This window comes from Gadus macrocephalus, chromosome 5, assembly GCF_031168955.1.
Source record: "Gadus macrocephalus chromosome 5, ASM3116895v1".
Classification (NCBI taxonomy): Eukaryota; Metazoa; Chordata; class Actinopteri; order Gadiformes; family Gadidae; genus Gadus; species Gadus macrocephalus.
Genome location: NC_082386.1, coordinates 22,138,788 through 22,153,587, shown reverse-complemented (window position 1 = coordinate 22,153,587; position 14,800 = coordinate 22,138,788). Strand labels below are relative to the sequence as shown.

Here is a 14,800-nt window from a genome sequence, read left to right as displayed (position 1 = left end):
ATCTCGTGCCCTCAGGGCATAGGTACAGAGTCCCTTGCGTAAAGAAAAGCATCTATAAAAAATGTTTTGTCCCCGTTGCCGTAATCTATATTAATCAGTAAGGACTAATTCATTCACTGCCTGAAGCCAGCCTGCTACTCCAGCACACAGCCGTCTGCCTCTGTTTCTTTACCCCTGATCCAGTCCAGCTCTTGGGCCAACGGGGAGCCCTTGGACCAGGTTGGATTTAAGTGGTGTAAGAAAAGGGGAAAGGACAATGAGACAACTTGAAAGAAACTGGATAGTTTCTTTCAGTCTCAATCACTCACAATATTGTCCTCTATTGGAAAGAACACGTGGAATTAAATAAACTGAGTGTCTATTCGCGCCCCTGGTACTTTTAACCTTGGTCACACAGTTTTGTGTTGTTCTTTGTGTTGTAAGTACATTGACTTTGTCTTGCGCGTTCTATTGAGAAGGCTAACAATGCAAAATAGTATAGCTATTCCCTATGCTGTCCTAGGCGATCAGGGTTTTTAGAAAGGCATTTGAGGAGTCTGATTGCCGCACTTAAAAATGTTCTCAGAAGATCTTGTCAGGGATACCTTGTCTGTTTTAATAGAACACATTTCTAGGCTATTTATAGAACACATTTCTGTGTGCATGTATTGATAATTAAACCCTACAAATAGCATTCACTTCTAATTGCAACAGGGTACAAATAGCATATACTGATAATTGGACCAGAGGTGCAAATAGCCTCGCCCATAGATAAAAAACATATTGAGTAACATTTATGCATGTATCACCTATATATTATGCAGCATATTTCATATTAAAAATTACTTCACTGGCTGACTGGTTATTATTCATTAACCCAACAATTCCTTTAGATATTAATTATGAATATTTCAGGGAGTCGAAGAGTCGATTAAAAAATGAAAGAGTGTTGGACTACATTCACTTGAAGTCGAATACAAATTTTCTCATATGTTTTGTTTTGTGCAGTATTTTTGAGAAAAACGCATTCAATTAAAGAGTCGACAAAATGTCTCAGAACGATTTTAATGGCATGCATATTCATCTCGAATATCTAGCGCCATGCTGTGGTTGGAAAAGGTGTTACAACTACATGAGCACTGCCTTCAATTAGTATTGTTTGGTTATAATATGTAATGAAATTGAGTCTCAGTTTAAATGCTAATTTACTGTAACAAAATACAATAAAACCCAGGCCTCTTAATTTTAGCATATCCCTTTATGCATCAAAAGACACAGTTGTATTATTTTTCGTAGGCGATAATTCATTCAGAGTTTTTGTAAAATGCTTTATCCCTAGAGTAAGCTAAACACAAGACACAACCAAAAAATGTTTTGTATCTTTAAATAGGTCTCCTACAAAATAAAATTCCCCTCTTTTTAGAAAAAGAAACAAAATACAAATGCCACTCTTAAGAAAAAGAAGAAAAAACGGTGATTAAAGGGTTCAAATAGTATATTATTTTTTAACGTTACTCTCTGCTGTCTTTAATGACTTCTCGTTGAGTCGTCCCTCTGGCCTCGCGTCGGTGAAGAGAATAGACTCATTCCTGAGATACGAGGACCTTGGCTGCAGGTCAGTCTCTCTGCCTCTGGTCCACCTTTGTTGTCTGCATGCGGTCCCTCCATATCAGTCAGCACATCAGTGGAGGGCACCGTTACCATGGCGACGGTAACTTCAACCCATGCAGCCGCTCTAATTCTTCTTCTTCTTCTTCTTTGACTTCTTCATCTTCTTCTTCAAGAAGCTTTACAAGGAATACTCAGGCCCCGTTATAATTCAAATAGAACGTTGAGTCTCGCATTATTACAATGTTTTCATGTAGCCATGCTTAGGCAAAGCAAGTTTATTTGTATCGAAAGACTCCCCCCTGAAGTATAAAACATGTTATGAGACGTGTTCACCGGAACCGTTCAAAGTTTAGTCAGATAACGAATATAAACTGTTATATATACATATTAATAAAAACATAGGGTAGGGGTTATTGTTGGCTGGTCTAACCCGGTCAAGGGAAGACCACACCCCCGGCATTAGGAGTCTGTTCAGTTATCTTCCACAGCTTGGGGACCGCCACTCGGAGCCATCAAGGCTAACAGATAAGAGCGAAGCAACATAGATAATGGAATGGAATGGAATGTACATTGATTTATATAGCACATTTCATACAGCAAGGCAACCCAATGTGCTTCACAAAAGACATACAAAGCAGCAGAAAAAATAAATAGGAGAATCACAAGTATGAAAATGGATCAATAAAATATTTCAACAAATTGAATAAATATATACAATTATTACTACATCTATATTATTACATTATATTACATACATACATACATACATACATACATACATACATACATACATACATACATACATACATACATACATACATACATACATGCATACATGCATACATGCATGCATGCATGCATGCATGCATACATGCATACATACATAGTATACATACATGCATACATACATACATACGTACGTACGTACGTACATGCACAGAAAATTGGAGCTTTACCAAAGGATAGGTTAACATTAGGATTTAATCGGTAAGGAAACGAAAATGAAAATAATGATGTCATGAATCCAAGGCCTTCCATGCTGACAGTAAGATCGCGTTGCACAACCACCAGGTGGCAGTAATGATCTCCTCGGGTGGAAGGATTAGAAGTGGGCGGATAAGGAAGTAAAACATAACAAGAAGAACTTGGAGACCACCGCTCGGTGATAACAGCACCCCGAACAACCTGAAGATCACAACTAACAAGAAGAGCCACGGGCTGAAGACCACTGCTCGTTACTTTATATATATATATATCTATATATCTATATAGATATAGATATATCTATATAGATATATAGATAAGCCATAACGTTGTGAAAAATCCACTGACGTGAAATTGCAAGGATGTGACTTCCTTTCATTCTTCTAGTCTGGGTCTCTGCTGTTAGTGAGCCGTCAGCTTAGAGAGCAAAGCCAGAACCCTCAATGAGTCCTCACTAAGAGATGTGTCTAACTCTAACCCAACCAGGAGCCCTGACCCTGGGGGTAAGCCCCTAACCCAACCAGGAGCCCTGACCCTGGGGGTAACCCAGGGATCTGCAGAGCTGTGATGGAGAGAACCCTGTCAGGTCTCCGATCTCCATTGGAAGGTATGAGAACTATGTACCTTATAGAGAACTATGTACCTAATAGAGAACTATGTACCTAATAGAGAACTATGTACCTTATAGAGAACTATGTACCTTATAGAGAACTATGTACCTGATAGAGAACTATGTACCAGATAGAGAACTACCTTATAGAGAACTATGTACCTAATAGAGAACTATGTACCTAATAGAGGACTACCTAATAGAGAACTATGTACCTAATAGAGGAATATGTACCTAATAGAGAACTATGTAACTGTGGAGTGTGTGTTTGTGTCTGTCTTAACACTGTGGAGTGTGTGTGCGATGTGTCACACTTGAAGCTGTATTTAAGGCTTTCAGTTTAATTGATCATTGCGGTCTTTGATTAGATTTTGAATATCTAGGCTTGAAATGATCTTTCACTTTCACCGTAGTTTCCCCAGGCTTTCATAGGGAGGAGGTGTGTGTAAGTTGTGTGTAAGGTGTGTGTAGGTTACACGCGTTGGGTTGATCCTCAGGTAATCTGTGAACTAAGTACCTGTCAGGTGATCTGTGGACTAAATTCAAGTCAGGAGTCCATGAGCTCTAATTCTGACTGTTCGGTTGGCAGTCTAAAGCTGTGTCCTCCTTCCTTTCTCTCTGAGTCCTAAAGCTTTGATGAACCTGTCCCTGGGTAATTGTTTGGCGCTTTGTAGGGTAGCATTATTGGTTGCGCTAACTGAGCTCAATTCAACATGGAGATAGAAGGGCAGATTGGCCCCGGCCTGAGACACAAACACTAATCCAGTGAAAGCCTACGAGTTAGTGTTCAGCAGGGGGTTCCTGGGAAGCCCCGATCGACTGAGGGAGCAGAGTGACGTGTGTCATCGAGGGGCAGAGTGTCACAGTCTGTGATCGTCCTCATGTTGCTCTAAGGGTTAGGGTTAGGACTAACTCGTTCTCCTGTGTCCTGATCAGGATACCGGCGCACCCGGGCGCCCAGCACCTCGCCGGCCGAGCCGGAGGACGCGCGCCTCGTCCTCATCAACCGACCCCAACAGGGCCGCTTCTGCAACAACCTCGTCTGGCAAGTGTTGGAGGGGTGTCCATGGAAGCACAAGGGTTAGGGTTAGGGTTAAAGCATCAAACCGCATCGCAGTTTGATGCTTTGAATTGAGATCCACTGGATTATTATGTATAGTGTGTTGAGGCTCAGATATGATGCCCGTTTACATCCAGATGAATGGTTCTGATGGACCCCTCTCTGTGTCTCTCTCTCTGCTCCGTTTACATCCAGATGAATGGTTCTGATGGACCCTCTCTGTGTCTCTCTCTCTGCTCCGTTTACATCCAGAGGAATGGTTCTGATGGACCCTCTCTGTGTCTCTCTCTCTACTCCGTTTACATCCAGATGAATGGTTCTGATGGACCCTCTCTGTGTCTCTCTCTCTGCTCCGTTTACATCCAGAGGAATGGTTCTGATGGACCCCTCTCTGTGTCTCTCTCTCTACTCCGTTTACATCCAGATGAATGGTTCTGATGGACCCCTCTCTGTGTCTCTCTCTCTGCTCCGTTTACATCCAGAGGAATGGTTCTGATGGACCCCTCTCTGTGTCTCTCTCTCTGCCCCGTTTGCAGCACTGCCAAGTATAATGCACTCACCTTCATGCCTCGGTTCCTCTTCGCTCAGTTCAGAAGGGCCGCCAACTCCTTCTTCCTGGTCATCGCCATGCTGCAGGTAGGCTCATGGTCCCGCTGCTGTCATGGCAACCCAGCCAGCTCTGTCACGCCCTGATACCTGATTTAAAACAGTACGTGGTCCATGACAGAATGTCACCTCTCCAGACAGCGTTCCCACACGGTCGCTGCTCCTCTATTCGAACATGGGTTAGGGTGAGGGTTAGGGTGAGGGTTAGGGTAAGGGTGAGGGTAAGGGTAAGGGTGAGGGTGAGTGTGAGGATTAAGGTTAGGGTGAGGGTTAAGGTTAAGGTTAGGGTAAGGGTGAGTTTGAGGATTAAGGTTAGGGTGAGGGTTAAGGTTAGGGTAAGGGTGAGGGTGAGTGTGAGGATTAAGGTTAGGGTGAGGGTGAGGTTGAGGGTTAGGGTGAGGGTGAGGGTTAGGGTTAGGGTGAGGGTGAGGGTTAGGGTTATGGGTTCTCTGCCTGTGCGTCTCAACATCTCTCGTCGATCTTTCCTCCACAGCAAATACCGGATGTGTCCCCGACGGGGCGCTGGACCACGCTGGTGCCCCTGGTGGCCATCCTGTTGGTGGCGGCTGTGAAGGAGATCATCGAGGATACGGTACGGCCCTAACCCTACTAACCCTAACCCTACTAACCCTAACCCTACTAACCCTAACCCTCAAAGCCCCCTGGAGGGCCTCCATGAGGGGTCATTCTAACAGTGTAACACAAATGTACTCAGCAATGCAACAAACTGTTAGTGTGTACTTAATATGTAACGAAGTTAAACCCTGACCACGTGCTATTCTATTACTCAGCATGTTGGGACATGTGGTTACATTTGGTTACGTTGTTTATGACATGGTCCTTTTTGTGTAACTGCACTGTTAAAGTAATTAAATCCCAAATAGTTGTTGTTACAAATACAGACTTAGTGAGGGGTAAGATACAACAAAAAAAAGCTTGTTGATAGATGGCATTCAAATGAAATGACTCAATGTAACTGTGCCTTACAGAAACGCCACAAAGCCGACAACGTGGTCAACAGGAAGGAGACCAGGAGTAAGATCCTAACCCTAACCCTAAAATACCTAACCCTAACCTACCTAACCCTAACCTACCTAACCCTAAGCTACCTAACCCTAAGATACCTAACCCTAAGATACCTAACCCCTACCCTAAGCTACCTAACCCAACCCTAGCCCAATCAACACCTAAAACATGACAATCCAGGGATAAGATCCACAGTCAATTCAATTCAATTTTATTTGTATAGCCCTTAATCACCATTACAGTCTCAAAGGGCTTAACAGGCCAAATATTTGTGACACCCCCCTTTACCCATGCCCCCACACGGGCAAGAAAAAACTCCCTTGAATCAGCAAGGAAGAAATCTTGAGAAGAAACGCAGTGTAGGGGATCCCTTCTTCCAGGGATGGTCAGGAGTGCAATGGGTGCCACAATTGGCATACAGGTAAATACATGTACATCATATTTAAAAAGGTGATGGGGTTCTGGCCGGTTATCCATGAGGAGAGTCCAGGCATCCAGTCCAGCACCCGCAGCACGCTACAACTGACAGAATAGTGAATTAGAACGGAAAAGTACATAGTGGGAATGTATAATGTAATAAGAAAAGCACAAGCAAACAGAGTAGTCTTCACTACGCATCTGTTGTTTTCACACTCCAAATGTGTCCTTTGTTTGTCTCTTTATGGTCACAGCGACCTGCTCCTACCAATCCATCAACACCTAAAACAGGACAAACCCCAGCAATTATTGCATTTACTATGTAACGAGCATCCACTCATTTATTAATGTCACCATGAAATAAAATGAAGGCGTAACCAAACACACAGGGGCCAAAGAGGGAATCGTAGAAACCCTTTGAGGACCATTTTCCTGTCCTTCATGTTGAGATCAGCACCCTGTTTATGTGTTCACCTTTTGTCTTGTTATTCTTCTGATGACCATTCACCTTCCAGTCCTCCGGAACGGGGTGTGGGAGACCGTGGAGTGGGCCAAGGTACGTTTCCCAGCAGCGGTGTTAGCGTTCACCGATCCTTCTACAAGCGTTTCAGACAGCTGCACTATTGGGACTCGTAGGCCTCTGGTCGACTATCTGTTCACCTTTCATTTGAATGTTAGCCAGTTGTGAGGTAAAGAACCTTGAACTACCTGCTGAATGTGTGAGCCAGTTCGATTTCACTGTGTGGATGAAGGCTGTACCTCTTGTATTTGATCTTTATCTTTCCAGGTCGATAACACATTGAGATTAAAAGGCCAAGCTTGTATTAGTGTTACAAGTGTTGTGCGTCCCCCTCTCTGCCTTCCTGTTGTCTCTGGATCTGTCTGACCCCCCCCCCCCCTCCCCCCATGCTGTGGCCGTAACCGTAGGTAACGGTGGGGGACATCATCAGAGCTGCAGACGGCGACCCCCTCCCTGCTGACCTCGTCCTGCTTTCATCCAGGTCAGGGCTGTGTGCGTGTGCGTGTGCGCGCGTGCACGTGTGCGTGCGTGTGTGCAGACGGAGCTAATGATTCACTTCCGTTTCACTTTCTTGTACTCATTCAAGTACTCATTGTCGCTTTGGATAAAAGCGTCTGCTGAATGCCCTCAATGTAAATGTAATGAGTTGTCAATCAGTTTCTACATTCAAATTAGCTATTTTCTCTCTTAAATTAAGTCCTAATGTATTTAAGGAGTTTCCACCACAACCAATTCATTTTTCAAATGCTTCCTCGTTTATTGAGCCAATGTTATCCCAGTGGTGAATGGTGAACTGTCTGTGGCCCCACCAAACCCCATGCATAACGTACCTCCCATGCTTCGTGGTCCAGTCGCACCCCTAGCCCTCTTCCTGCTCTACTAACTCCAGAGGCGGATGGTTAGGGGATCGCTGCACGGTTCCCCCTGACGCTAACCGCCTGAGCTCTTGTGTCCCCAGTGAGCCCCACGCTATGTGCTACATCGAGACGTCAAACCTGGACGGAGAGACCAACCTCAAGATCAGACAGGCAAGGCAGCGCTCAGTCCCTCTCTGGGTTTCTTTCTTCTTCCTTTTCTCTCATTTTCTGTCATTTGCGAGCAGAATTAGCCTCAAACGGCTTCACTCATGAGCTGTGCACCGTGGCGGTGTTCGTTGTCCGGCGTGCCCGGTGTTAGCATCACCCCAATCCCTTTTTGGGGTTCACTGATTGGCTGACTGTCGCTGCATTTGTTAGGCCGGTTCCAGATTAATATCTGCATACAAAACCGGAGGTCAGCTTGTGAGATTCTAGAAAAGCAAAAAAATTTACTGAATCTCGTATTCCATAGTCCTTTAGTGTCCCTCCTTTTCCCCTGGGATGAGGATGCAGAATTAGTTTAAACCTTTCTTTTTACCTTTCTTTACTTAAGCTAATCGGCGGAATGATTGCATCATGATGTCCACAACGACATTCATTGCGATGAAATTCCACCATACAGAATTGGTTCTGAAAATAACATCACATGACCAGTCGTAGTCATTGAATGTGTGGAATTTAGATAATGTTACAAGCACAACCCAGAGTCCCATTCTCTACTCATCAATTGTGGTGCCCTGTTTAAATGTTCATTCCAAAATGATCAAATTAGATTAGAACCCAAGATCCATTCATCCCAATGAATCAGTCATTGTTACCATGCGGGGCTATGTCGATTTGGCCTTGCCAGGAGCTCAGCTCGAATGAATTGGTGTCCCTCAGCCTGCCCACCAAGCACCTCTCACCGTGCTCTACCAACGTGAACACACGTTAACACTACAGATTAAAAGATATTTTAAATATATTCCACTTCTTCCCTCCCTCAAATGTCACGTGAGGACAACCACCTATTGTCATCCAGGCCATCGCAGTATAAAGAGCCTTTTGATGGTTATCTTCGTGGACAGGTCATTCGGTAACCCTAGTACTGCATGAGTCAACTTTTAATATACTGTTTGAGTCATGGTATTACTGCGTACAGTAAATCAACATGGCAGAAGTAACGTTCCTGCAGCACTTCTACATGCAGCTGTACTTCATTCCTTGAATTAGATGCATGTGCTGCACGAGTCTAAATGAACACAGTGGTCTTATGTATGATCACACCATGTGTAATGAGACTTGTGCGTTGACAGGGCCTGCAGGCGACAGCCCGGCTGAAGGACCCAGAGAGTATGTCGGAGCTCTCTGGCCAGCTGGAGTGTGAGGGCCCCAACCGACATCTCTACGACTTTGTGGGTCGGATCCAGTTGGAGGGACGCTGGTGAGACCCTGTACATTTACACTTTTATCCAAAGCCACTTACAATTTGCCTGGCTATTGCCAGACCAAGCTCAATCGTAGTTTGCATGTTGGTCTGGGGAAGCTGCTGTCATTTTCTTCAGCACAAGAGGCGTGATCAACGGGCCTAGTTCAACCGACTCTGTACGCAAACCCACTCGTCATTGTGTTAAACCAGCCAATAGCACGCCAGGGGGATAAGCCAGCTTGGTGATTGGCTCCTGCAAAAACGTATCAGAAGCAGAAAGAAATGCATTGCTCTTCTCCAGACCCTTGTGCAGAGCGAACTCAAATCGCCGGCAGAATGGGCGGGGCTACCCAGTCTAACTTACAATAAGTACGTTTGTCAGAAGAAAGAGAAACAACAATATATCGCAGTCGGTACAATAAAGATGTTCATTGAAACAAGTGGCAAGCAATTACAGTTGCTAGGTTAAGACCTTTGAAGAACCTTCTGTCTAGATGTTGGGAAATGGACGGAGAACCCGCCCACCGACTAAGAGAAACCTCACATTAACAATCCAACTAAGTTAAAGTCTTATGTTGGACGGCACTATCGCTGTTGGTCATCAGACACTTCCTGAAGGGGACATGTTGTTGCCTGTTATTTTCTTACAAAAATCCTCTATTAAAACTTTGCATATTGAAATGCCATATACTATATACAGGCTGCTATATTCATTATTCATTATATTTCACTGACCATACTACACATTTGCCATAGCAAATGCTCAATACTATAGGGTACGTCTTAAAAATTAAACACAACTAGTTGCCAAGGCATTTGGCAACAACAGCATACTTTGTTTGACCGCAGCGTCCAAACGAAAGAGGCTGAAAGTGGAACCAATAAGGCGAGACTGGTCTGACCTAAACAACTCGTCTGAGTTTAAAGTTCACTGCTCACAGAACTGCTTCTAACGTACGACATTTTAGAACTGAGCCTTGAATGGAGTCCCTTATCAGTCGCCAACCCCCTCAGCCAGGTGGCGGTGGGCTCGGACCAGCTGGTGCTGCGAGGGGCCACTCTGAGGAACACCCAGTGGGTGCACGGCCTTGTGATCTACACGGGCCACGACACCAAGCTCATGCAGAACTCCACGCGGCCGCCGCTCAAGCTGTCCAGCGTGGAGCGCCTCACCAACCGCCTCATCCTGTTCCTGGTGGGCTGCCTGCTGCTCATCTCGCTGGGCTGTGCCGCCGGCCAGTCGCTGTGGAAGAGGCTCCACGGAGACCACGCCTGGTACATGGACCTCAACTGTGAGTCCTTAGGGCCACCAAGGCGTGCATGGGGATACATACCAGTATCTAAGGGACTGGACACTCTATATACTGGGATACCGACGGACCACCCCATGAATGGTAGTTGCAGTGCCTTAGTTCGGCCACAGGGGTCGCTGTGGCTGAGGTTTGACTGGGGTTTGGTGACTGATAACAGCAGGCCTGCAGACCAGGGATCAGCCGCGCGAAACAAGCAGCACAAGGAAACTTGACTGCTGGTCAATAAAGTTGGCTCAGAAAGAGAAAAAGGCCTCAGGGTCTTCCATTTGAAATGCCTAGGCTATTCAAATACTAATAATGATGCTAAATGATAATAGTATAATGGAAAATATCTGTTTGGGGAAGTATTCTTAAGAGACTACCCTGATTTCTCATTTATGTTTCGCAATGAATATCAGATTGGCTTTGGCTGGGCAGCGGTTGATTTCCAAATATGGTCACGGCCCTGCGTGGTTCAAACCAATCAGATGGACCCTTGGGCTCTCTTGGCTCTTGCCAGATCGAGTCTGAAGTTATAAACAAAGATTAATCAGAGGCATATTTTAAAAACAGAAAACAGAAACATATATAGGAGCACATATTTAGAGGAGCACATATTGTGGACGTCATAAAACTCAAAAGGATCGATGTAAATATTTCTGGTTTGGAGTGTATGTTTAGAATTATACTTGAAACGACATTAAAGTTTAAAGTCAGGGTTCAATCTGAATGCCATTTTCCTAGTGATGTGACTTTTTGTTTTGCATTTCTGGGCCCTGGTATGTTAACAGCTCCAGGTACAGTACACAACAGTACAGTACTCCCCAGGTCCTTACAGTACAGTACTCCCCAGGTCCTTACAGTACAGTACTCCCCAGGTCCTTACAGTACAGTACTCCCCAGGTCCTAACAGTACAGTACTCCCCAGGTCCTTACAGTACAGTACAGTACTCCCCAGGTCCTTACAGTACAGTACTCCCCAGGTCCTTACAGTACAGTACTCCCCAGGTCCTAACAGTACAGTACTCCCCAGGTCCTTACAGTACAGTACTCCCCAGGTCCTTACAGTACAGTACAGTACTCCCCAGGTCCTAACAGTACAGTACTCCCCAGGTCCTTACAGTACAGTACTCCCCAGGTCCTTACAGTACAGTACTCCCCAGGTCCTTACAGTACAGTACTCCCCAGGTCCTAACAGTACAGTACTCCCCAGGTCCTTACAGTACAGTACAGTACTCCCCAGGTCCTTACAGTACAGTACAGTACTCCCCAGGTCCTTACAGTACAGTACTCCCCAGGTCCTTACAGTACAGTACAGTACTCCCCAGGTCCTTACAGTACAGTACTCCCCAGGTCCTTACAGTACAGTACTCCCCAGGTCCTTACAGTACAGTACAGTACTCCCCAGGTCCTAACAGTACAGTACTCCCCAGGTCCTAACAGTACAGTACTCCCCAGGTCCTTACAGTACAGTATTCCCCAGGTCCTTACAGTACAGTACTCCCCAGGTCCTTACAGTACAGTACTCCCCTGGTCCTTACAGTACAGTACAGTACAGTACTCCCCAGGTCCTTACAGTACAGTACTCCCCAGGTCCTTACAGTACAGTACAGTTCTTCCCAAGTCCTCACAGTAGCCGTAGACCCTCTGTCTACCGTGTTGGTCATACCTTGCATTAGTATTCCTAGTAGTGAGCAAGTAATCATGTGATCCTGTGTTTGTAGAAACACCTTACTTCGGCCCAAAAGGACATTTGTTTTGTAAATTAAATATATAAAGATACTAATCTTTCTGTCTGGACGCAGATGGCAGCGCGGCTAACTTTGGGCTGAACTTCTTAACCTTCATCATCCTCTTCAACAACCTGATCCCCATCAGCCTCCTGGTCACCCTGGAGGTCATCAAGTTCACCCAGGCCTACTTCATCAACTGGGTGAGGCGGACGCGCACGCACTCTCACGCACGCACTCACACACATGCACCACGCACACGCACTCACACACATGCACCACGCACATGCACCTCACACATGCACCACACACATGCACCTCACACATGCACCTCACACATGCACTCACACACAGCAGTGATATGAAGTACCCTAACAGGCCTTCTCTGGCTCCAGGACATGGACATGCATCATGAGGCCACTGATACGTGGGCTGTGGCTCGGACATCCAACCTCAATGAGGAGCTCGGACAGGTACTCGGAATCAATCCCTTCCATGGTCGTTTATATGATATGAATTTATGTATTATATTTATTGAAGACCAAAGATCTGTTCCATGTTCATGTCCTTCCGCTCTGTTGAACCTGACGAAGGACCCTTTTAAATACGACGCCGTGTTTTGCAGGTTAAATACATCTTCTCTGATAAGACGGGTACACTGACCTGCAACGTGATGCAGTTCAAGAAGTGCACCATAGCCGGGGTCCCATATGGGTAGGTCCCATATGGGTAGGTCGCAGGCCACCGGCGGCCTTTCAAACCCTTCCTTCATCTGACTGAAGGTTATGTGCATCGTTGTATTGTATCCCAGATGTACCCTTTGGTTTTGGGACTGTTTGATGTGAAGTGTCCCTCAAACATCTCTTGTTGAAGACACAACATGGCGGCTAGGGAGCAGGAGGAAGAGGAAGGCTTTGACGACCCCACGCTGATCTCAAACCTTCAATCCGGCCACGTGAGTAGAGGACGTCTAACCCTACCCCTACCCCTACCCCTAACCCTACCCCTACCCCTACCCCTCACCCTCCCTCTACCCCTACCCCTAATCCTAACCCTAATCCTACTCTACCCCTACTCATACCCCTAACCCTCCCTCTATCCCTACCCTAACCCCACCCCTACCCCTACCCCTACCCCTAACCCTCCCTCTACCCCTAACCCTACCCCTACCCCTAATCCTAACCCTAATCCTACTCTACCCCTACTCATACCCCTAACCCTCCCTCTATCCCTACCCTACTCCTACCCCTAACCCTAACCCTACCCCTACCCCTACTCTACCCCTCCCCCTACTCCTACCCCTAACCCTCCCTCTACCCCTACCCCTAATCCTAACCCTAATCCTACTCTACCCCTACTCATACCCCTAACCCTCCCTCTATCCCTACCCTACTCCTACCCCTAACCCTACCCCTACTCCTACCCCTAACCCTCCCTCTACCCCTACCCCTACTCCTACCCCTAACCCTACTCTAACCCTACCCCTACCCCAGCCCCATGTGAGCTCGTGCCCCCTGTTCCCCCAGGCCTCGGCCCCTGTCATACAGGAGTTCCTCACCATGATGGCTGTGTGCCACACGGCCGTGCCAGAGAAGGTGGACGGTGTCATCGTGTATCAAGCCTCCTCCCCAGGTCTGACTCCCAGCTTCAGGAAGATGTTGTGCATATGTTGAGCTGCTACAGCAGTCATTGTTGCATGGGCCCTGCCTGGAAGAGGATGCAAACGGTGCCAAGTTACAGTTCTTACAATGTCGGCCTTTGCCTGACTGTTTAATACCTCTCTCTTCCCTAGATGAGTCAGCCCTGGTGGAGGCAGCCAGAGACCTGGGCTTCGTGTTGGCTGGTCGGACACCAGATTCTGTCATTATTCAGGCTGTAAGTTTGCTCTCGTGAATGTTGTTGTGACAGGTTGTTAAATAAGCCACGTTAAGAGTTTCCCACTGCTGCTATCTACGGGTCTGAATGTACATTTATTTTCTTTTGTTGTTATAGGTGAATCAGTACGTTTATTAGGTTTTTATTTATTTTAATATTTAAAGACGATCCATTGTATTCTTCTAGTGTTTACGCTGATATGGAACAGGATTAGGGCCACGTTTAAAGTCAGAATCCTGTCTTTTATCTCCTTTATCTCTGTACAATGTAGTCAAACCATGAAAATACAGACCAAATACTCTGGGCCTTTGTTACCAATTATTATATACATTAAATATAATATATTTAAATAGATTAAACTCAAGTCTGTCCGACTGAATTTTCTCTTTGGATAAACATTATATTATTCTACTGTATCTGTATGACATTGCTGCAACATCATGGTCCACTCGGTTGATACATTAATTCCTGTGTTCTATTTCACAGTTTGGGGCAGAGCAGAGTTTTGAATTACTGAATGTCCTGGAGTTCTCAAGGTAGGCACAAGGCATGGAGCTGTAGAACTAACGGATCTCTTTGATGACAAACTAGCCATCTGCTAGCAAAATGCATCCTACTTGCACAACTCTGATCCAACAGCCTCTTTGTTTTTTGTACTATTTATTTATCTACTTATTGTTCAATATCATAACTCTTTGTAAGCTAAGTAGCTCATGTTCTTTCCATACCGTCGAAGCTGAATCCAAACTGGTCGTTAGGGTTAGTAATCCTTGGCCGTAGGCCCGTAGTTAAGGAAGAAGACCGCAGGAAGAGAACATCTACAGC

The 14,800-nt window shown here is 45.7% G+C and overlaps 1 protein-coding gene across 2 annotated transcripts in view; it reads left to right on the top strand.

Moving 5' to 3' along the window:
- The first annotated feature begins 2,711 nt into the window (after window positions 1-2,711).
- Window positions 2,712-14,800, top strand: part of LOC132458328 (phospholipid-transporting ATPase IA-like) — a 36,325-nt gene continuing 24,236 nt past the window's right edge. The window contains exons 1-17 of one of the 2 annotated variants that reach the window (XM_060052926.1): window positions 2,712-3,181; window positions 4,121-4,229; window positions 4,781-4,880; window positions 5,344-5,442; window positions 5,840-5,885; window positions 6,809-6,849; window positions 7,221-7,294; window positions 7,772-7,841; window positions 8,966-9,093; window positions 10,093-10,370; window positions 12,176-12,303; window positions 12,496-12,573; window positions 12,726-12,814; window positions 12,974-13,055; window positions 13,627-13,732; window positions 13,893-13,975; window positions 14,462-14,511. In XM_060052926.1, coding sequence (XP_059908909.1) covers window positions 3,142-3,181; window positions 4,121-4,229; window positions 4,781-4,880; window positions 5,344-5,442; window positions 5,840-5,885; window positions 6,809-6,849; window positions 7,221-7,294; window positions 7,772-7,841; window positions 8,966-9,093; window positions 10,093-10,370; window positions 12,176-12,303; window positions 12,496-12,573; window positions 12,726-12,814; window positions 12,974-13,055; window positions 13,627-13,732; window positions 13,893-13,975; window positions 14,462-14,511 — 1,601 coding nt within the window. In that variant the 5' untranslated portion in view covers window positions 2,712-3,141. Of the gene's footprint in view, window positions 3,182-4,120; window positions 4,230-4,598; window positions 4,881-5,343; window positions 5,443-5,839; window positions 5,886-6,808; window positions 6,850-7,220; window positions 7,295-7,771; window positions 7,842-8,965; window positions 9,094-10,092; window positions 10,371-12,175; window positions 12,304-12,495; window positions 12,574-12,725; window positions 12,815-12,973; window positions 13,056-13,626; window positions 13,733-13,892; window positions 13,976-14,461; window positions 14,512-14,800 lie in introns of those variants that run through there. The other variant, XM_060052925.1, reaches the window with a different exon arrangement.